This window comes from Martes martes, assembly GCF_963455335.1.
Source record: "Martes martes genome assembly, chromosome: 17".
Lineage (NCBI taxonomy): Eukaryota > Metazoa > Chordata > Mammalia > Carnivora > Mustelidae > Martes > Martes martes.
In genome coordinates, this window is record NC_137905.1 from 56085060 (window position 1) to 56107827 (window position 22768).

Here is a 22768-nt window from a genome sequence, read left to right on the forward strand (position 1 = left end):
GGCGCTTGCCCCTTAAGGAAATAAAGTCCCCTCGGGCTCCAGCAGGGTCAGGACCCCGCCCCCAGGCCCTCCTCCCCGGGCAGCTTCCCTCCTCCCCTCGCCTCCCCTTAAAATACCCAGGGTCCCTATGGCAACAGGCGCTGGGCGACAGGTGCGGGTGTTATTTACGGGTCGAGCCTGAAATAGCCCGGGAGGGCGCGGGGGTAGGCGGGTGGGGCGAAGCCGGACGGAGCCGAGCTGCGCGTCGGGGCGGAGCGGGCGGCGACTTGCAGGACCCGACGGCTCGGAGGCGTCGCGGAGCTGGGGCCGGCGCGGCGCGGAGGCAGGAGAGCGAGAGGGGGCCCTGCCCGGGAGACCGGGGTGGGAGGCCTGCGGGAGGCAGCTGGCCTGGAGCTGAGCCTGGAGCCCTCCCGGCCCGGCAGGCCCTGGGAGCCCGGGGGAGGGGGAGCCGAGTGATCCCAAAGGGACGCAGAGTCCCTTCCGGGTCCCAGTTGTCCTTCGAATCCCGGGGGGATTTCGTGCCCGTTTCCTGAGCCTCAGTGGGGACCACAGCCCTCCCTTCTGGCGCCGATAGGGACCCCAGGTCCCCTTCCTGAGCCCGGGGGCGTCTGCCAGCCCCTTCTTTGGACCCCACTGTGTCTCTGAGCCACTGTCCCCTCTCTCAGACGCAGGGAGACTCTCTGATCTCTCGTCTCTGAATGGCCAGGGAGACACCCACCCCCTTTTCCTGAAGCCACGTCAGGACTCCACTGTCCCCTTCTGTGAATGTTGGGGGCCCTACGGCCTTTCTGAGACCCAGAAGGAGTTCTGATCCCTTCTGAACTCCAGAGGGAACCCAGCTTCTCCCACTCCAGACTCTGAGCCCAAAAGGAACCAGGAGGCTTCTCCTCTCAAACACTCGAGAGGCCCTCGGCAACCGTCCCTGGGTACCCCGAGCTCTGAGCCTTAGTGGGGTGCTCCTGGACACCCAGTTTCCCTCTGGTGATTCCTCCCAGTGGGGACCCGGAGTGGCCCCTCAGAGCCTCAGCCAGGGCTCAGTTCTCGCTCTGGAGCCCTGCGGCCCCTCTGCTAGAGACCCAGGTTCCAGCTCGGCGCCTTGGGGGTGCCCTGACTTTCTTCTGGGTCCCACCTTCTTTGTGGAGTTTCTGTGGCCTCCCCAGGCCCTCCTCTGAACTTGGAGGGTTTCCGGCGCAGAGGCTCTATTTTTTCCTCTTCTAAGCTCCCGAGGAAACCTCAACTCCCCTACTGGAGGTTCTGGGGAAGGTTCACATCTTCCTTTCTCAGAATCCAGTGGAAACCGAGCCCCTCGCCTCCTTCAGGACCACGGGCGCTCGCCTCCCCCCTCCCGCCCTCAGGACCCCTCCTCGGCCCTGCCTCCTTTGCACCTGTTCTGAGCCCTGCCGGGGCTGCGGCCTCCAGGATGATGATGTGGTCCAACTTTTTCATGCAAGAGGAGGACCGGCGGCGGCGGGAGGCTGCGAGCCGCCGGAGGGCCCAGGGGCAGCACCCGCTGACGCCCGAGCGGGAGGGAAAGATCAAGCTGGGGCTCCTGCTGAGCGCCGTGGGCGCCACGCTGGCCGTGCTGGCCGTGGGCACCGAGTTCTGGGTGGAGCTCAACACCTACAAGACCAATGGCAGTGCCATCTGCGAGGCCGCCCACCTGGGGCTTTGGAAGATGTGCATCAAGCGGCTGTGGCAGTCCGACGTGCCCGCGGGCAGGGACACCTGCGGCCCCGCGGAGCTGCCCGGAGGTGAGAGGCCCTGCCCCCAGCCCGAGGATTGTACCCCAAGGGAGCGGGAGCGGTCGCGGTCAGCGGAACCCATACCCCAGGGGGAGCCTGAGCCCCAAGGAGGAAACCAGCGCTCAGAACCAGCCCACGCCCACATCAGCCAGTGCTTCCTGCGACAACCTTTGCCCCAGATGCAAACTGTATGGGGGGGGGGAGAGTAGCGGGTGAGGGAGCGAGAAGAGGGAGAGAAGAAAGGCTGTACTTCCGACTGGCCTGTAACTGGCCTTCCTGTACCCACCCACCCCCCAAGCGGCCTGTCCCGGTTATATCCTGTGCCCCAAACTGCCTGTACCCTCAGATTAGTCTGTGCCCTAAAACTAGCCCATACCTGAAACCACCCTGTAGCCCCAGACCAGCCTGTGCGCCTGGACCAGCCTGTACTCCCAGACCAGCCTATACCCCCCAGATCAGCCTGTACTCCCCAGACCAGCCTGCACCCTCAGACCAGCCTGTGCCCCCAGACCAGCCTGTGCCCCTAGACCAGCCTGTACTCCTAGACCAGCCTATACCCCCCAGATCAGCCTGTACTCCCCAGACCAGCCTGCACCCTCAGACCAGCCTGTGCCCCCAGACCAGCCTGTGCCCCTAGACCAGCCTGTACTCCTAGACCAGCCTATACCCCCCAGATCAGCCTGTACTCCCCAGACCAGCCTGCACCCTCAGACCAGCCTGTGCCCCCAGACCAGCCTGTGCCCCTAGACCAGCCTGTACTCCTAGACCAGCCTATACCCCCCAGATCAGCCTGTACTCCCCAGACCAGCCTGCACCCTCAGACCAGCCTGTGCCCCCAGACCAGCCTGTGCCCCTAGACCAGCCTGTACTCCTAGACCAGCCTATACCCCCCAGATCAGCCTGTACTCCCCAGACCAGCCTGCACCCTCAGACCAGCCTGTGCCCCCAGACCAGCCTGTGCCCCTAGACCAGCCTGTACTCCTAGACCAGCCTATACCCCCCAGATCAGCCTGTACTCCCCAGACAAGCCTGCACCCTCAGACCAGCCTGTGCCCCCAGACCAGCCTGTGCCCCTAGACCAGCCTGTACTCCTAGACCAGCCTGCACCCCCAGATCAGCCTGAACCCCAGGCCAGCCTGCACCCTCAGACCAGCTGGTACCACAGGCCAGCCTGTGCTCCAGACTATGCTCTGACCTCCAGAGCTCTTGTACGTCCAGCAGAGCATGCGGCCCCAGACATCTGTGTGTCTCCAGGCCAGCCTATATCCCGAGAGAGCCCGTGCTCCCTGAAGAGATCTTGTACCTCTCCATGCAGCGCATGTCCTGAGCCCCGGCCTGTCCCTCACACACCGCTGGCAACGCGAGCAGCCTGCACTCCCCAGAAACGCCCGCATTCCTGACACAGCCTGTGCTCCTGGAGAGAGAGTTGGGGTTTGCCAAACACCCTGCAACATCCCAGTGGAGATCTTATGCCTCTGGGAAACATGTAGCTTCATTTCCCATCCCTCCCACTCCAGAGCGTCCAGACTGGACCCTCTGGTCTTTCTTCTTTTCTCTTACAGAAACCGCACAGCCCTCACTGTCCTGCAGAATGCCCTTTCACCCCTGCTGATGCCAGAGAGCTATCCCATACCTCACACTCTCCCCGACGGGGCATGCCATGCCCTTCATGTACACCAGTGGGACATCCTATACCCCTTGGGAGCCCCAGAGGGCTCTTGCTCTGTATCCCATACCCCTCACGGTCCATCCGGGTTGTCACAGGCTTGATCACCCACATGAGATCTCCAGCACTCTACTCTCCCAGCACCTCAGTGCCCCTCAGAGAAGATCCTCTAACCCTCTGGGCTCCGGATGGGATTTCCCTTCTCACTTATCTAGATGTGCTATCTTACATCCATAGGGTCCCAAGTAGGATGTCCCAAGTCCTTGAGAGCAAAGTGAGATGCCCAGCACCCCTTGTTGTGTGAGTTCCCCACCCACTCAGGGTCTGGATTAAACACTTTGCTTCTGCAGATGGGCTCGTTTTTTGTTTTTTTCTGTTTGCCCCGTGGAGTCTCAAGCAGGAAGTTCCCAAATGTTGACAAAATGAGCTGTCCTGGGAATCCTATGCTTGTGTAATATGCTTGGAGGCTTATGCCCCCAGGCTCTGTTCGAAGTACTTTACATGTGTGAACTCATTAATCCTCTTAGCAACCTTCTGGATAGTTACTACATATCATCCCCATTTTATGGAAGCGAGGAATGAGGAGTGAGGAAGGTTAAGCAGCTTTATCTCTGCAGCCGGGCTAGTCATAGGGGATTTGAACGCTGGTTGTCTCTGTTCTTAACAACCACACTGGATTGCATCTCACTAGTCCACAAAGATGTTCCAGAGGTCCTGGCTGTCCCCTGAGGGGATGCCCCCTGCCCCAAGCTCACTGCACAAGGCAGGATTCCTCACATCCCTTGATGCCCCCCCCCCAACTGATCAGAAAGGACTTCAGCCTCTTCCCAGGATGGTCTCCATCCTCTCCCAGTCCTCACCCTCCAGGGGACCCTCCAGAAACTCACAACTTCCATTATCTCAGGACTATCCCACCCGCTGCCCTACCGTTCAAAGGGCTCCCATATTTCCCTGGGCTGCGTGGGGAGAGGGGTGTGTGTGAGCCATCCTACTCTTTTCCAAATGGGCGATGCCAACCGGAGTCAGAGGTGAGAGGTCCTCAATCATGAGTAGCCAAAACAGGAGGCCGGACAGCCCGCACTCTCTCAGAAAGATGTACCACACCTTCTTACTCTCTAGATGGGACTTCACCCTTCCCTCGTGGATGAAGACCCTTGGGCCCCCACTGACTGCTACAAACTAAGCAGCCTCACCCTTTGCTCTGCGGCATGAAGCATCTCTTACTTCTTGCTGCTGCGGGATTGCTGCCGCTGCGGGGTAAGGACTCCCGTCAAACTGCTTTGGATGGGACCCTGCCTGCCCCTCGCCTTCCCTTGGGCGCGGCTGTGGGGTCTCCCCCCACCTCGCCTGACTCAGCACCTTATTTCTTGTCACTCCAGAATTTGGTCAGTTCCTTTCTCTTCCTCCAGACCACCCAGCCCCCCTCTCCTTCCTACATCTTGAACCTCTCTTCCTGTCCGCCTTCCCGTGCCTCGGTTTCCCCATCTGTAGAAGGCGAGCATGGGGCCAGGCGAATTCTCTGAGAGGTGCTGGTTTTGAAATGCAGTTCAGAAAGTGCCCCCTCTCCCGCCTTTTTAAAGCTTCGGTGTCCTTGGACCTCAGGTACACCAAGTCGGACGAATCTGGTTCTTCTTTGGCTGACACCACAATTGCCACCAGTTGCCTTCCCAAGATCCTTCCCATGCTTTATTTTAGACGCTGTTCTTCCCCGTCCCCCCACCATTCCTTTCTAACTCGGCTCTTTAAAGGGCTGGGTACGCACACACGAATATATATGTTAACTTGGAAAATACTGAGCGTTCTTTATATCTGTCTTTTAATTTACATAAACGATACCATGCCATGGATTTTTTTCCTGTTTATGATTTTTTTTCTCAACACTTGCTCAGATCTCCCCGCGTGGCTTTATTATTCTAATTCTTGGCCACTGTGTGCCGCAGAGACTTGCTCCAGAACCAGTCCCTCACCCTTCCTTGAGCCTCCCCGTTGTTAGCAACAGTGTTGCAGTGAACACGCACGTGTATGTTCCTGCCTGTAGTGTTCGCCTGGGCACACACCCAGAGATGAAATTGTTGGGCTATAGGTTATCAATGTACTTCATTTCGTAAAGGACGTCGGAGTGCTTTCCAAAAAACACGAGTGTATACTCCCAGCTGCTTCCTCTTCTCTTTCCACTGCTTGATATTATCCTTTTAATATTTGCCAATCTAATTGATCTAAAGTGGCGTTCCCCTGCTGATTTAAGCTGCATTTCTGGGATCCCTGGGGAGGTGGAGCATCTCTTCATATCCTTGTGAGTCATTCAGACGTCTTCTGTGAATTGACTATATCTGTCCTTTGCCCATTTTTCAATTGGTTTCCCTCTCTTTTCTTGCTGACCTGCAGGAGTGAATTCTCTCTGAGATGAGAATCTCTTCCGAGTCTCTTAGCCTTCTGTTCCCTGTATCTTGGTGTCCTTTGTTGAATAAAGCCATCATTGTTTCTAATCCCACGTGGCCCTCGGCAAACCCATATGGTGGAGCCCGGAACGAGACTGTTTTCTTATTTTATAGAGAAAGAGTCAGAGGCCCCAGAGAGGTCAACGGCCCTCACTAGGCCACAGATCTGGACCTCAGAGCAGACTGGAGCCCCAGCTCCTGATAGCTAGGTGACGGCAGGTGGTTTTTGCTTCTCTGAGCATCGTCTGTGTCCTGTGTCTGTTGGGGATGCGGATGTCCTATTTTAGGCTGCTGTGAGCGATGCTAAATGTCCATCCTGACCTTAGCCTAGCAACTTCCATGTCATCACCTCTTTCTCTCCTGCTCCCACAGAAGCAAACTGTACCTATTTTAAATTCTTTACCACGGGGGAAAACGCACGCATCTTCCAGAGAACGACAAAGAAAGGTGAGATCTGTACCCTGTGGTAGGGGGAGCGGGGGTGAGGGGATAGGCTGGCCATGCCGGAGGAGTTCTTGATGGCATTGTCTTCTCTGCTTCGCCCCGGGGACGTCCCATCTTTGGGGGGGTCCCCGCCGTGCCTGATGCTTCTGCTCCAACTCTGCCTTTGTCACGTGCTGTGTGACTTCAGGCAGGCCACAGCCCCTTTCTGTGGGTAGTACTTTAACATCTTAGTGATGTGCGCTCGCCACATGCTAAGCACAGCGCGGAGGGTTTCCTTTCTAGGAACTCCGGTCCCTTGCATGACCCCGTGGGGCAGCGGCTCTGTCTTCATCTTCCAGATGAGAAAATGGAGGCCCAGAAATGGTTACATTTACTTCTCCTGGGAAGTGGCAGAGGCGGTGGCAGAATTCAAACCCAAATAGTCCTGACTCTAAGGCAATGATCTCCGATGGAATCTTCCATGAAATGAAAATGCTATCTTTGCTGATAGCATTTTGCTGATAGCACTTTGCTGATAGCCGCTGACCCCATGTGGCTGCTGAGCACTTGGAACGTGGCTAGTGTGATGGAGAAACTCAGTGTGTGTGTGTTTTAGGATTTTATTTATTTATTTGACAGAGAGAAAGCATGAGCAGGGGGGAGGAGCAAGGGAAGAGGGAGAGGCAGGCTCCCCACTGAGCAGGGAGGCCAATGCGGGACTCGATCCCAGGACCCCGGGATCATGACCTGAGCCAAAGGCAGAGGCTTAACAACTGAGCCACCAGAAACTAGGTTTTTTTTTGTGTTTTTTTTTTTTTTTTTAATTTGGGGTTTGTTTGCTTTTAAGTAGGCTTCATGCCCAGCATGGAGCCCAATGTGAGGCTTGAACTCACAACCCTGAGATCAAGACCTGAGCTGAGATCAAGAGTCCAACCTTCGTGGGGCGCCTGGGTGGCTCAGTCAGTTGGGCATCTGCCTTCAGCCCGGGTCCTGATCTCAGGGTCCTGGGATGGAGCCCCACATCAGGCTCCCTGTTCAGCAGGGAGCCTGCTTCCCTCTGCCCCCTCCTCTGCTCATCCACACTTGTTCTCTCTCTCAAATAGGGTGAGATCTTTAAAAAAAAAAAAAAAAGAGTAAAACATTCAACCCACTGAGCCACCAAGGCACCCCAAATTTTGTTTTAATTTAAATCCACTTAAAATTAAAAGACCACACATAGCTAGTGGCAACCATACTAAATAATGGGACTTTTAGAATTTTACCCTTTCTGCTACAACCACAGCCTCTCCATCAGCCCAGTATCTCAGTATCCCTCCCCACCAGTAAAGGGACTGTGGTCGTATCATGACTCTTATCCGGTCTTTGTAAGGATTTAATGCAACAATGCATCTAAAACAGACAGTGTGGTGCCCCGTGTGTAGTAGAGTGGGTCTCCCTCCTCTGTGTCTTGTCTTTGTGCTCAGTGAACTGGGGCAGGTCTCTGTGCCTGTCATCAGCGTGCCCGTGTTCACACCTGCTGTGTGCCAGGCACTCCACTGGGCACATTAGATTTCTAATCCTCACAACAACCCAATCAAATAGAGATTTTGATCCTGATTTTCTAGAGGAGGAAACCAAGGCTCAGAGAGGCTTGGTGATTTCTACTACAATCTTCCAATGAGGAAGTGGCTGGGGAGAATTCAGACTTGGACCGTTCCACTGTAACATACTGTCTTCTCTGTTGTCACCCACACGTCCACCGTCTCAGCTGCTTCACCTGTAAGCAAACAGGGACCAGATCATAAGTGATGATGGGCAGTTCCCTTTCCCTTCATATCCTGGCTGCGTCTTCTCTTTGCTCTGGGGTCTCGGGCAAATCCTTGGCCCTCTGCGAGTCTTAGTTTCTTCAACAGTGTAAGCATAATATTGGACTGGATGATCTACCTGAAAAATTTTGACTAGTTCTGAATCTTCCATCTTCTTAGTTCTGGGTCCCTATAGGGGAGTTCTTCCTACATCCCATGTTCTCTTTCTTCCCTTTCCTCCCCTTGCAGAGGTGAATCTGGCAGCTGCAGTGATAGCAGTCCTAGGCTTGGTAGTCATGGCCTTGGGGTGCCTCTGTGTCATCATGGTGCTCAGCAAAGGTGCAGATTTCCTACTCCGAGTTGGAGCCGTCTGCTTTGGCCTCTCAGGTGAGGGTTGGGAGCCTGGAGACTGAGGGAATTGCATGCTGGGAGGTTGGATCTCCAGGCATGGTTGCATGCTGGGAAGTAGGGTGTCCAAGCACTGTTGCATGCTGGGAGGTTAGATCTCCAACTACTGTTGCATGCTGGGAGGTTGGGTCTCCAGGCACTGTGCATGCTGGAAGGTAGGGTGTGCTGAACACTGTTGTATGTTGGGAGGTAGGGTCCCCAAACACTCTTGCATGCTGAGAGTTGAGGGAAACCCATGGGCTATAGTAGGCTCCAAAATGGGAGAATTCCAAGTTTTGTTGTTGTCTGGGCATCAAAGTTCTCCAGACACTATTTTAAATTTGGACCAAAGGTCTCCAAGGATTATTGCATGCTGGGTTGGATGCTGGTGATTGGAGAAGCTCAATGGCTATAGTGGTCTCAAACATAGGAGAATTCTGAGCCCTGTTGTTGGCTGGGAATTGGGGGGTGCATCTCCAGGTTCCACCTGGAGTCTTCAAGCACTGTTGTATGCTAGGAAGTTGGAGGACATCTGTAAGCATTGTTGGGAAGCACAAGGGCTGTTGTAGGCTCAAATGTGAGGGTTCTAAGCCCTATTATTCACTGAGAATTGGAAGGTCTCCAAACATTCTTTTAGAAGTGGAACTGGGGTCTTTAAGGACTGTTGCATTCTTGGAGTTGATGGTCCAAAAAAAAAAAAAATGCTGCATTTTGTTAACGTAGTCCTCATTGGATCAAATGTTTTCTAAGGTAGATATAAAGGTCACTAATTATATTAGCTTCATCTATTTATGCTTTGTGTGTTTACTGAGCACTTGCTATAGTCCATGTGCTGTGCTAAGGGCTGGAGATACAAGACTAACAAGACAGATGGTGTCTGTCCCTCATAGAGCCTAGATTCTGACCGAATTAGACAGTAACCAGGAGCACCTGGGTGGCTCAGCTGGTTAAGAGTCTGCCTTCAGCTCAGGTCATGATCCCAGGGTCCTGGGATGGAGTCCTGCATTGTGCGCCTGCTCAGCAGGGAGCCTGCCTCTCCCTCTCCTTCTGCTGCTCCCCCTGCTCGTGCTCTCTCACTCTGTCAAATAAATAAATAACATATAATAGACAATTGGACCGTAATGAGTAATTACACATATTACAACCATAACTGTGACAAGAGTTAGGATAAAGCATATTAGGGGAATGTATTGCAGTGAGGGTATGTCCGAGAAACTCAGAGAAGGTGATATTTAAGCTGGCGATTGAAGAATGAATGGGAATCATCCTATCAGAGTGTGGTGGTGACAGAGGTGGTGGCAAAATTGGTGATGTTTGTGGCGATGTTGGCCATGATGATGATGATGATGGCTATGAAGGTTTAGCATGTACGGAGGCTGTAAAAGACTTAAAAAGTTTGAGGAACAGAATGAAGGTCAGAGCATAAAGCAGACCAAATCTTGCCCAAAGGTACGTGGTAGCTCTAACAACAAGAGAGGTAGATCCTGGCGCAAGGTAAGAGAGACACGATGAGTCTTAGAGAGCACAAATGTATGATTGGAAAATAATGCCCAATTCCTATTCTTTTGTTGCCTTAGGTATCTTCCTAAATAAGGGGTGAAATTCAGTCATGTCCCTTCCTTTCTTTCATTAATTCATGTGTTCATTTTACTCATTGGTGCACAGTACACACAATACGTTTGTACATGTATGTAGAGGTCCTATCAGAGTGTACAAGACAGAAAGGTGCTTTCCCTTACAGAGATTATCATCTGGTTAAGGACACAGAAATATCACAGGTCATCCTACCATTACAAACTTCTAGGTGCTATAGAGGAAAAGGAAAGTAGATTTCTGTGAGTGCATAATAAGAATCCTTGGTTTAAAGCAAAGAGTTAGAGAGTTACCATGAGTAACCAAGCTAGACAGAGTTTGATGAAGTTAAAGTCTTGAAAGAAAGCCAGTGTGGCTGGAGCATGGAGAGTGAGGCGGATCCTGGTATAAAAGATGGACCAGGGAATCAAAAGATCAGGGTTGGAATCCCAATTTCTGAAGAGTCACGTGATCTGGCGAATCTTTTTTTTTTTTTTTTTAATCTCTGAACCCAAATGTTCTTAGATCCCCGAACTCACTCATCCAAACATCCATTTGTCAAATATCCATCCCATCCGTCCATCCAGGCATCCATCTATCAATTCACTAATATTAATTCCCCTCCCACTCTCTTCTCTTCCTTTTCCATTCTCCCTTTCTCTCTCCTCCTCTCCATCTAATCTGTTTTTCCATCTGTTCATCCATCCAATTATTGAACAAGTATTTTTTTGATATCTCGTAAGTGCTCGATGCTGTGTTAGGAACCACTGGGGATAGAATGATGAATGAGGTCAACATGTTCCTGTTCTCATGGAATTTACAGCATGGTAGGGATTCGGTGCTGCTGTTATTACTGAACTCATACCCGGGTTATTCCTGGGGGTGCCATGGAGGTGTGGATAGAAAAGTGTTTTATGGAAGTCTCAGGCATGAAATTTTCTGCAGACTGTACAGCCAAATGAAAGTGAGGGGGCGGATTTGATGCTGTAGGTGCTTTGGTTATATCGGGTATCAGGGACCGCGCAGATTGTGTTTTTAAGGTCTCCTTAGATAAAGGGACATATTTGGGTTATATTGTTTCTCTTCATAAAATATACACATCACGTGTTGTTCATGTGTTAGAGCTCTGAGACAGACAAGTTTCCTGCCCTCGTGCATTTATAGTTTAGTGAGGGAGATAGAAACTGGCCGGCCAGCCAGTACTAATATGAATTAATATATGTTGATAATTCCAGCTGCGGTAAATGCTATAAATGAACAGAGGATGAAGGAAATGTATAAGAGGGAGATCTGATATTGAATTAAGCGGCAGTGATCAGGGAGGCCTTCTCAGAAGAAGTGTAACGTAAATAGGGATGCATACGAGGCTCCAGGCTTGAAAGAATTTGGTGCATCTAAAGGCTGAAAGAAGCCCTACTCTCTACTGTTATAGGGTGGAAAGAGCAGCCGAAAGGGGGCTGAAGAAGTGGGCAAGGGCCAGATCACCTGGGCCCTTCTAGGTCATACAAGGGATGTCGGGCTTGGTCAAGGAGGAGGTACAGTGATGTGCCTAACAGAGTAGTGTACGGAGTAGACCTGGCTTCCCTCAAACCCAAGCTCCACTTCTCCAGGCCTTCATGTTCCCATCTGTAGAGCGGGGATGACAATAATACGTATCTCGTAAGGTCTAGTGGGAAGAGACGAGACATGACAGCATCTGGTTAGATTCTTGGCACAAAGCTAGTGTGTCAAGGCCAGGGGTCCACAGACTATATAGCCCATGGCCAAGTCCTACCTTTTTTGACTTTGGGGTCAGTCATGTTTTCAAACCGCAAATCATACTGTGGTTCCTACCTAGTTCAAAGGCCCATAGAGTAACAGTAATTTACTACCACTAGAATAATGTGGCTCCAAGGTCTTACGTGGCCCGGCTCCTGACTACGCGGACTTCAGCTCTTACCACTCGCTCCCTCCACTCTGGCCACGTGGCTTCTCCACGCCCCTCAGACACTCCAAGCTCATTCCCTCAGAGCATTTTGCACTGCTGCCCCCTCAGCCTGGAATGTTCTTGCGCTAGATCTCCCCGTGTCTTCTTTCCTCACGTCATCTAAGTCTCCGACGAGGTATTACCGCCCCAGAGGGACCACTGTTGACCACCTTGTCTAGAGCAGGCCCATTACCTGCTATGTCCCTACCTTGCCTTTTCTTCCCCCGCAGACTCGATCGATACCCCAAATTATGTATTTATGTATGTATTTGTTTGCTCAGGCTGCCATGGTAACTTACCAGAGACTGAGGGAGGGGGAAGGGGCTTGAAGAACAGAAATGTATTTTCTCACAGTTCTGGAGGCTGGAGGTCTGAGATCCAGGTGTGGGCAGGGCTGGCTTCCTGCGAGGCCTCTCTCCTTGGCTTGCAGATGGCCGTCTTCTCCCTGTGTCCTCACACGGTCATCACTCTGTGTGTCTGTGTCCTCACCACCTCTTCTTGTAAGGACGTTAGTCATATGGCTCTCCATATTGGATGAGGGCCCTATTGGCCTCATTTACGTTTGATTATTGCTTTAAAGATCCTATCTTCAAATATAGTCACATTCTGAGAAACTACAGGATCAGGACACCAACAGTGAACTTTTGGGGCCCCAATTCAGCCCACAGCAATACATCTACCTGGTTACTGTCCAATTCTCCCTTTGGGATGGAGCTCCAGGAGGACAGGGTCTTTGATAGTCTTGTTTACAGTGAGAGCTCAGGGAAGGTCTGTTGAATGAATGAAGGATGCGTGGATTAGCCAAGGAAGAAAGGGGCTGGAGAATGTCTCCTCCTTGTCCCGATGTTCTTATACTCCGGTCCCTTAAACTGAGCTGCGTGGGGCCAAGAAGGCCTCAGAGGGGAGCCAGTGACCTACGGGACAGAGTTTCCTGGCTGCCTTCTCCAGTCCCCTGATTAAAAACCACACAGGGAAGCAGAATGCCGGGAGGAAGGAGGGTCTGGGACGGAGGTTGGGGCCAGACTCAGGGTCAGAGAGAGGAGACCGCTAGGACCCATGACTCATGGATGACCATCAGAGAGTCCTACATGACCTGACCCCTGCTGGCCTCTCTACTTCCATCACCTGCCACTCTCCGCTCCTCACTCTCTTTGCTCCAGCCACACCGACCTTCTCTCTTTCCCCCAAACACCCTTTACTTGTTCTACCGTAGGACCTTTGGACCAGCTGCTCCCTCTGTTGGAACAGCCATCACTTAGTTTTGTGGGTGCCTGGTTCTTTTTTTCATCCTCCAGGTCTTACTCAAATGGCTCTTCCTGGTGGCACCATCTTAAAGTCCCTGCTCCACCCCTGGATGTCACTCCCCTTCCCATCACCCTGTATTTATCTCCTTTCCCGGCACACATCACTGTCTGAAATTATCTTGTCTCCTCATGTGTTTACTTTGGAAGTTACATCCTGGCAGCCCACAGCCAGCAATGACCCAGAAACGTACTTTGGCGGGCAGTGCGTAAAAATGTCTCTGAGCAAGTGTTTAAAGGTTGGGCGAATTTCCATAAAAACAGTCATCATTTAAAAAATTCCAGCTATCCTTGAAAAATCAGAAGGTCTGGCAATGTAAGTCCCTATTTCTGAAGGGGAAGTGAAGGTTGGCCGGAGTTGAGGTTTGGCTGCTTTTTCTCATGTTTCCCACCACACTCACCTGCAGGCATCTGAGTTTTGCAAGCTTTTGTTTACTTGCTCACCACCTGTCTCTTCCGAGTAGAACATAAGCTCCATGGGTTAGTGTCTCTGTCGGTCTGTTCTTTCTTCTTCTCTTGTCATCGTTGTTTTCAACCAAATTGCATTGTGACTTGACTGCCTTTCTTTCCGTTTTAGGATCCCGCTTCTTCATTAGGGTGTGATGAATGGGCTTTCCTGGGGTATGGTTGATGAGTGGAAATCGTAGGTCTTCAAGGTGTCCAACTTGATGTGTCGGTGTACATGCCCGTCGTGAAATGATAACCACGGTCAGCCTTATTAACCCTATCCATCACCTCACATGGCTGCCTTCCTGGGCATGGTGGGAACTCCGAGGACCTAGTCTTGTAGCAGATTTCGAGTGTAGGAGAGGGGCTGCTAACCATAGTCACCCAGCTGGACCTCAGATCCGCACAACTCATTCGCCTTGCATAGTTGAACTCTGTGCCCTTTGCCCCACATCTCCCCCACTCCCCTCCCTGCCAGCCCTTGGCAACCATGTTCTACTCTGGGCTCCCAGGAGTCGGGCTGTTTCAGATTCCATCATCCCTCTTTCCAAAAGCCTTGATGGAGTTTTGGTTTTGGTTTTGGTTTAAGTAACTCTACACCCAGTGTGGGGCTTGAATTCACAACCCCTGGGATCAAGAGTTGCACATTCTACCAACTGAGCCGGCCAGACACCCCTTTTCTTTTCTTTTTCTTTTTTTAAAAAATATTTTAAAATGGAGTTGTCATTTGATTTTTGCTGTTCTTGATTGCAGGGCTGGCTTTGTTTGTTTGTTTGTAGGAGGGGGAGGGGCAGAAGGAGAGAGAACCTGAAGCAGGCTCCAGGTCGAGCGTGGAGTCCAACGCAGGGCTCGATCCCACAGTCCTGAGGTCATGACCTGAGTTTAAGTCAAGCAGGAGGCTCAACAGACTGGGTCACCCAGGCGCCCCCCGCTTTTTTCTTTCTTAAGGCTATAAAACACGCACAACATGAAATTTACCATTTCATCCATTCTTGTGGCCGGTCTGTCCCATGGAGCAGCCCCCATACACTCCCCCAGTCCCTCAGCCCCCGGCGGCCACCATTCTGTCCCTCTGTCCTTCTGTCCCTCTCAGTTTGTGTTGTGTTCCTTCTGTATCTCCAGCTTCCCAAACCGTGCTGTGTAGTAGGTGTTTAGTAAGGGGCCGTTGGATGAATGGGGGGGGGGTGACAGGAGCACGAGATGGGCATGTTAGGGAAACGCTCAGATCCAGGTGGGGGGATGTCCCCCGGGGTCCCTGAGCACCATGCCTGTCTTTTCCCCACAGGCCTGCTGCTCCTGGTCAGCCTGGAGGTGTTCCGGCATTCCGTGCAAGCCCTCCTGCGGAGAGTCAGCCCTGAGCCTCCCCCTGCCCCCGCCCTGACCTACGAATACTCCTGGTCCCTGGGCTGTGGGGTGGGGGCTAGCCTGGTCCTGCTGCTGGGGGGCGGCTGCTTTCTCCTGCTCACCTTACCTCCCTGGCCCTGGGGCTCACTCTGCCCCAAGCAGGGGCACAGGGCCGCCTAGAACCACCTCTGTGCCTTGTACAAGCTACTTCTAATCTCTTCCTTTTCTCCATTTTATCCCCCAAAATCTGGCCCCCCAGATTTTGGAGAGACTGGAGAGACTGTGTTCGCCTTGTTGTGAGGCACATGGGGTTTGCACAGACCTGCTTCTGCCTCATCTTCTCCCTCTGCGAATACGTTCTTCTCCGCGGCTGAATTGGGACGCTTGGGGGTAGGATGGGGAGAGGATTTTTGCAAACGAGGGTCCCCAGGGAAGGTCGGGGGGAGGGGGACCTGATAGGGTAACGAGGGAGTGGGGTGGCGGGATGAGGCCAGGGGGTCTTGGGAGGGAGCTGGACTGATTCGTTTTCTTGATCTGGATGTGTTCACTCGTGGGAGAGACCTCTTCAGCCTAATTTGAACCTTGGGGAAACAGGGGAGGGGAAATCTTTGGGTCTGACCTTGCTATGGTCAGTTTGGGATTAAAGGTTTGGAAATTTAACAGCTTTTATTTGGAGTCTGTTTGAGTGTGATTGTGCGTCCTGGGGTAGAGAAAAGTGACTCCCCTTGTGCTCTCCAGAAACCTGTGACATTTTACTCAGCCCCAAAGTCACATGTCAAGAAACCCACAGACTGTGGTAAGAAAATGCAGCGATGTAGAGCATGAATATTGTAGGTCGAACTGCGTTCCTTCCACATCTATGCTGGAGTCCTAAGCTCAGGACCTCAGCATGACACCTGATCTGCTAAGAGGGTCTGTACAGAGGTGATGAAGTGAAAATGAGGTCGTCGGGGTGGACCCTAGTCCAGGGACTGGTGTCCTTGTATGGAGCAGGGGTCAGGATGCATACAGGCCCGAGGGAAGAGACAGGGAGAAGGTGGCCAGTCACCTCTGAGCCCCAGAGAGAGCCCGGCCCAGATCCTCCCCTGGGGTCCTCAAGAAAAACAGCCCCGAGATGCGAGGACCCTGGGCTTCCAGCCCCCAGAGCAGGGACAGCACGGTCTGTGGTGCTCTGTGAGGGCGGCCCCGGCAGGACCTGGGAACAGGTCCTAAAGATGGGCACGTGGCTCTGGGACCGGGGTCCGGGACAGGCTGAGGGCCGCCGAGGTGCATGTCGGGTAAGCGTCCATCGCCTCCAGGAGACGGTGGGAGGGGATGTGCACCCCCAGGGCTCCCAGGGAAGCCGGAGAGCTGTCCTCTCGGGGGAACGCGGTGACCGCGTGAACAGAATGCTGGTAGGAGCTGGAGCAGCAGCAGTGGACGCCAGAGGGAAGGAAGCCCTGGGTCAAGGTTTCCCATTCTGTGGGGTCAAAGGGCTGGCCTTGAGCCTTGTGAAGACCAGGTATGTATTTCAACCCCAAACTCACAACCTGAGTGCATTCTTCAGCTACACAGGAAAAGCCAACGCCGATCCGTTATTTCTCAATGGCCAAAGTCTCTTAAACATTTAAAAATACTTAGGGATTTTTAAGGATGCAGGGATGCCTGAGAGCGTGCAACTCTTGATCTCGGGGTTATGAGTCCGAGCCTGACGTTGGATGTAGAGACTACTTAAAAATAAAATCTTTTCTTTTTTTTAAGATTTTATTTGAGAGAGCGAGAGAGAGCTAGCACACGTCAGGATGGGGGAGACGGGCAGAGGGAGAGGGAGAAGCAGGCTGCGAGGCTCGATCCTAGGACTCTGGGATCATGACCTGAGCTCAAGGCAGGTGCTTAACCCACTGAGCCACCCGGGTGCCCCTAAAAATAAATTTTAAACAAATTTATGAATACAAATATGTTAATACCCAGAGATTGATTCCTTTAAATGTTGCTCTATTTATACATATAAATATATATATATATAATATTACATATTATGTCAGTATTATATATAGCATATTAGTATTTTATAGTCACTTGGTTACTATATTAATAATACTATGGGTATTATATTTAAATGTTACCATATTCTCTTATGCATTTCTATATTTGATTATCATTATAGATACAATTATGTATTATGTAACTATATAATGTAACATCATTATATGTTACAGTAATCTTTATATAAATGTTATAGTACTAGCCTATCATATACATATAGCATTCATAACATTACACAGGTAGAACATAATATCTCATGTATAAACATATCATAATATTTTTAACATAACATGCAACATAATCTTTATATAACGTGACATGTTATAGGGCATAAATAATTACGTATATATAACTGTAAATTATCATGGGGTTCCCAGCAGTCTCCTCACTGGGGAGATTGGTTTTCATCCAGAAAACGTGAGGTGGCCCTCTGTTGTTTTGCTGGGCCTGCACCCCTGTCTCAGACCCCATGGGGCCCTCTTTGGCAGGACTCTCTCTTCATTTCCTGATGTACTGAAGCCAGCGTCGTGCTGAAGATGGGGGGTTCCCGTCCTCCTTGGACGGGCAGAGGAGGCACGGGGCCGTGGCCACGGAAACCCGAGCCGGGCCGCTGGGGTTCCACGTCTGCCTTCTTTTTCGGAGAGCTCCTCTCAGGGCTTACCTTCCAGAGCCACTGCCAAGAGCCCCGCCGCCCTAATCCCTGCAGAGCCTTGGTCCCTGGGCCGCACTCCATCCACCCTGCTGCTGTTATTACCAAGTGGCACTTTGGGCCCCGCGTACAGTGGAGAGCAAAAATGGGACCCCCCGAAGAGTTGACAGTCTGGTGATGAAAACAGATATTAATCACATAATCACACTAATGAACGTGTAATTATAAACTCAGATAAAAGCCAGGGAGTGGAATCAGCAATTCTCTCTTTTTTTTTTTTTTCTTTTTCTACTTGACTTTGAGCCCAGCTGGCTCGGGGAGGCTCTGAGAGATGTCCGCCTGCAGAGGGAGGGTCCTCCGGTCTTGGGAATGGCTCATTGCGCGGGATCTGCACTCTGCACCCTCTTTCTTGCCCAGGGTCCGTGTGGACTTTTCAGAGGTGGGGGCAGGGAATGGAGACCCACCAAAGACCAGTAATGGGAACCACATCATACTGTGGGATAATTTGCAGAAACATTAACTTGCTTCTCTCCCTCTTGTTTTTTTGGTTTTTGTTTTTGTTTTTGTTTTTTGTTTTTTTGCAGTAAAGGAAAATAGAATCTTCTTGAAATCTACAATCCTGTCCTTTCTGAATCCATTTTACAACTTTTTGAACATACTTTCAAAGTTACAGGGATGTCGCAAGGATCAAAATAACGCACAGAAGACCCACATACTCTTCTCTCAGGTCCCCCCGTTGCTAACGTTTTACCCAATGTCCGAAAGTGTCTTTTTGAAATTCAGCCCACATTTATTTTTAAATGTGGAACGCATCATATATGCAAAAGCGTGTGTAAGAACCCAACATTTAAAGAGTCAGAATAAAAAAACACTCGCTTTCTTAGAACGCTGGCTGAGAAAAAGAACTCGGATCTTGGAAGCCGCGCGTAGGCTCTTTACTGAGCTCATCTCCACCTCAGTTCCCAGCTCCAAGATTACCAGCCACAACCTGGATTTGGAATAAATCCTTCCCTTTTCCTTGTAGTTTTGCAAAACTATAATTCTACTCTTTAAAGAAACTGTTGTTTCATTTTGCTTATATTTGAACTTCATGTAAATAGAATCAAACTGTGTCTATTTTTCTGTGTAATGTTTGTCTTTTCATTTTTTCTTAAAGCCCGAAGAAGATTCAAGCTTGTGGCCAGAGGGACAGAGGAGGCCCGCGGACGTGTCTGCTTAGCCTTCGCGATGTTTACGAGGTTATTCACTGATTTAATGGAGGGCAAATTCATATAATCTAAAATGAACCATTCACCATTTTTAAGCAAACAATCCAGCACCATTTAGTACATTCTCAGTGTCGTTCCAGGGCGTTTCATGCCCCCAAAGGAAACCGCGTCTGTGCCAAACAGCCACTCTCCATTTCCCACTCCTCCCAGGCCCCAGCATCCACTCATCTACTTTCTGTCTCTGTGGATTGACCAATCCGGGGTGTTTCCTGTAACCGAAACCAGGTGCTCAGACAAAGACCTACACGTGAATGTTCCCGGCAGCACTACTCACAGGAGCCTAGCGAAGTTTGTGGGGAGTCCAAGGAGGGCACGGTGCAGAATCTGATGAGACCAGCTCTGACCGTTATTCACTGCCTCCTCGAGGATAAAGAAGCAGCACACACTCAGTGTGAGATGGGCAAAGCCAAGGATAAGATAAGGAGGGCCTAGGAATTTGCAAGTCTTCCTTCTGTGCTATGAAGACATTTTCCAAGCTCTACTTCCTTTCCTACTTAGATAAAAATTCAGATTTCTCATGGTTGTGTGTGATCTAGCTTGGTACATTTCTTCCTGGGCTTTGTTCTGACCAGCCTGCTTTGCCCCAGCAGCAGTGGCCATGTGCTGGGTTTTTAGAACTAGAACATGCCAATTCTTCCCTGCCTCAGGGCCTTTGCACCTGCTGAAATGGCTGTCCAAGTGTCATTCCCTTTACCTTCCTCATGGCTGGAAACGGTGCAGTCTAATTCTCGTAAACACACTTCCTTCCAAGCCTTCCCTGACTCCCTTCCTGAAGGGAAGACCTCCCCTCCACACACCCATTATGTTATATTGTATGACCCTACTTACACCCAGCCTGGCACTCATCACAGTCTATAAATATTTATTTTTAAGATTGTATTTATTTATTTGTCAGAAAAAGAGCAAGCACAAGCAGGGAGAAGAGCAGGCAGAGGCAGAAGCAGGCACCCCGCTGAGCAAGGAGCCTGATGTGGGACTCCATCCCAGGACCCTGGGATCACGACCTGATCTGAAGGCAGACACCTAACTGACTGAGCCACCCAGGGGCCCTATAAATGTGTATTTACTTGGTTCTGCCTGTCTTTGAATATAAGCTCCATGAAGGTGGGGATTTTAAAAATTGTAATAGCCCTTCCAAAAAAAAAAAAAAAAAAGCCTGGTGTATCATAGGCGCTCAGTAAGTGTTTGTTAAATAGCTAGATAAATAAACAATTCCAGAAGTGGGAGGGGCTTGCTCAAGACGGGGGGCCTGTGCCAGGTTTCTGTGTCCTGCCCCCCCACCTGCCCCCGACCAGGGTCTAACCGCCGCAGGTACAATGTCCACCAAGAGCAGAGAAAGCCCGAAAGCGGATGGATTCGGTGGCATGAAGTCCGTTCATGTGCTTGTCGACCTCCAGAACTTTGTCTTCCCAAAGTGAGACTCTATCTGTGAAGCAGTCATGCATCACCCGTCGCCGCTCGCGTCTCCTTCCAGCCCCGGGCAGCTGCTTTCTGTCTCCATGAATCTGACAGCCCCAGGCACTTCACGGAAATGGGATCATCCAGTGTGTGTCCTTTTGTGTCCTGGCTTATTTCCCTGAGCATCGTGTCGTTGAGGCTCCTCCGTGTTCTAGCATGGGAAACCTCTAAGCTCCTTCCTTTTTGAAGGCTGTATAATATTCTATCATGGGGTGTTATGGACAGAATCTATCTGCCCCAAGTTCGTATGTTGAAGTCCTCACCTCCAATGTAAGTACATTGGAAGACAGGAGCTTTAAGGGGGTAATTAAGGCTTGAGGAGGTCGAGAGGATGGTACCCTAATCTAATGGGGCTGGTGGCTTTCTAGAAGGGACACCAGAGCTCACTCACGCTCTCTCTTTCCTCATACCGAGACCAAGCCCCGTGAGGACACAGTTGAGAAAGTAGTCATCTGCAAGCCTGAAGGAAAGATCTCCCCAGAAACCAGCCCCGCTGACGCCTTGATCTTAGATTTCCAGCCTCCAGAACCACGAGAAAACAAATTTCGGCTGCTTCAGCCAGCCAGCTGCGGTATTCTGTGATGGCTGTGGCTCTCTCGGAATTAACCATTAATCATTAATGCGAATTCATCAGCTGATTAATACACATGTAGGTGCCGTATTTTGTTTATCCATTCACCCGTTGATGGATTGCTTCTACCTTCCATGCTGCTGTGGACACGGGCGTGCAAATATCTGATACGATTCTGCACCTTGGAGTCCCCTGTTTTCGATTCCTTTGGGCACATGCCCAGAAGCAGAGCGGCTGGAGCGCGCGGGAATTCTGTTTTATGAGTTGGAATCTGACGGTCTGAGTTTTTGTCGTGTCAGGGAGGACTCGCAGCGGGAGAAGCTCGGTGGGAGGGGGGAGTGGCTTTGGGGAGTGTGATGTTGCAATAAACTAGATCTTATTTCCTGAAGGGTCAGCAAAAGACCGACTGTGGGGCAGAAAACAGAGCAGGGGACAGAGAGCGACCTCCCCAGCTTTGCTGTCTTTCTCAAACTAACGGGGGTCTTTGGAATAGGGCAAAGGGACACTGTCCCCACGTGTGTGGCTCCTGCTCCGCTTTGGGGAGCCCCCCCCGGGGCTGGGCAAATGGCTTGAGGCTGGAAATGAGGGTACGGGTGGGGAGACCCGCAGGATGGGACTGGGCTTCTGTAAGGAAATCACATCACAGTTCTGAGTGGTGTTGTGGTGGACGTGAGGCTTTGGGCGAGGACCGCAGGTGCCTGGCCTCGTCTCCGTCTTCCTTGGGCCGGAGACAATCATGGGCCGCCACCTAGCTGCGGAACTGGCAGCAAGCAGGAGCCGCGGGAATAAAGGCCTTCACCACGGCGTCCCTTCTGCCTGCGGCAGTTGCCCGCTCCCCGCGCTGATCCTCTGTTCTAGTTAACCCTCGGTTTATGCCAAACCGGCCCAAACTAAGTGACCTAAAACAGCCCTCGTTTTAGTATGCCCACGGACTGCAAGGTTGTGAATTTGGGCAGAGAACAGTGGGGAGGATGGTATCTGTTCCCCACCGTCCCAGCCTCAGTTGGGAAGAAGACCCGAATGGCAGTCAGAGACATGGGGGGCAGTGTCTGGGCATCGAGCCGAATTGTCCTCTCTCTGGTCTTTTCTCCCTTGCTGCTTTCTCTCACCCTTTAACAAGTAAACTTTCTTTTTTTATTTTTTTAAATTTATGATTTTATTTTATTTCATCTTTTTAGCCCCTGGCTTTGAGTTACCCATGGTATAGATACTTTTCTTTTTAAAGATTTTATCATTTTATATATTTATTTGACAGAGAGAGACAGCAAGAGGGAACACAAGCAGGGGGAGTGGGAGAGGGAGAAGCAGGCTTCCCGCTGAGCAGGGAGCCTGACGCAGGGCTAGATCCCAGGACCCTAGGATCATGGCTGGAGCCAAAGGCAGATGCTTAACTGACTGAGCCACCCAGACGCCCCACAAGTAAACTTTTAACGTTCGAATGGTTTTAGGTTTACAGAAATGTTGCAAAGAGAGTACACAGTGGCCCATTTATCCTGTGACCTGGTACCAAGTCCCCCTATTGTCGGTATCCTACATTAGTATGGCATTTGTCACAGCTAATGAGCCAGCCTTGATACAGTGCTGTTAACCGGAGTCTGTACTTTGTTCAGATGTCCTTAATTTTTGCTCAGTGTCCTGTCTTCTGTGACAGGATACATGACACTGATAGACTGTGCCTCCTCTTGACCCCACAGCTCCCAGACTCCTTGTTTTGAATGACCTTGGGG

General features: G+C 51.2%; 1 protein-coding gene across 3 annotated transcripts; it reads left to right on the forward strand.

Moving 5' to 3' along the window:
• The first annotated feature begins 215 nt into the window (after nucleotides 1-215).
• On the forward strand, nucleotides 216-20148 carry CACNG6 (calcium voltage-gated channel auxiliary subunit gamma 6). 3 transcript variants are annotated; one of them, XM_080828797.1, is made up of 5 exons: nucleotides 216-322; nucleotides 1320-1751; nucleotides 6219-6293; nucleotides 8303-8440; nucleotides 18901-20148. In XM_080828797.1, the coding sequence occupies exons 2-5, from the start codon at nucleotides 1421-1423 to the stop codon at nucleotides 19017-19019; spliced, it is 663 nt and encodes a 220-aa protein (XP_080684923.1). In that variant the 5' UTR covers nucleotides 216-322; nucleotides 1320-1420; the 3' UTR covers nucleotides 19020-20148. The 3 variants fall into 3 exon arrangements, with proteins under 3 accessions (XP_080684923.1, XP_080684921.1, XP_080684922.1); XM_080828795.1 differs by lacking the exon at nucleotides 18901-20148 and adding an exon at nucleotides 15012-15737; XM_080828796.1 differs by lacking the exons at nucleotides 216-322; nucleotides 6219-6293; nucleotides 18901-20148 and adding an exon at nucleotides 15012-15738 and having other exon boundaries at nucleotides 1139-1751.
• The last annotated feature ends 2620 nt before the right edge of the window (nucleotides 20149-22768 follow it).

Coding starts and splice junctions, on each gene's coding strand:
- CACNG6 (XM_080828795.1), top strand. CDS start 1,421: ATGATGATGTGGTCCAACTTTTTCATGCAAGAGGAGGACCGGCGGCGG. Junction 1,752..6,218: donor CCCCGCGGAGCTGCCCGGAG/GTGAGAGGCCCT, acceptor CTGCTCCCACAG/AAGCAAACTGTACCTATTTT. Junction 6,294..8,302: donor CCAGAGAACGACAAAGAAAG/GTGAGATCTGTA, acceptor CTCCCCTTGCAG/AGGTGAATCTGGCAGCTGCA.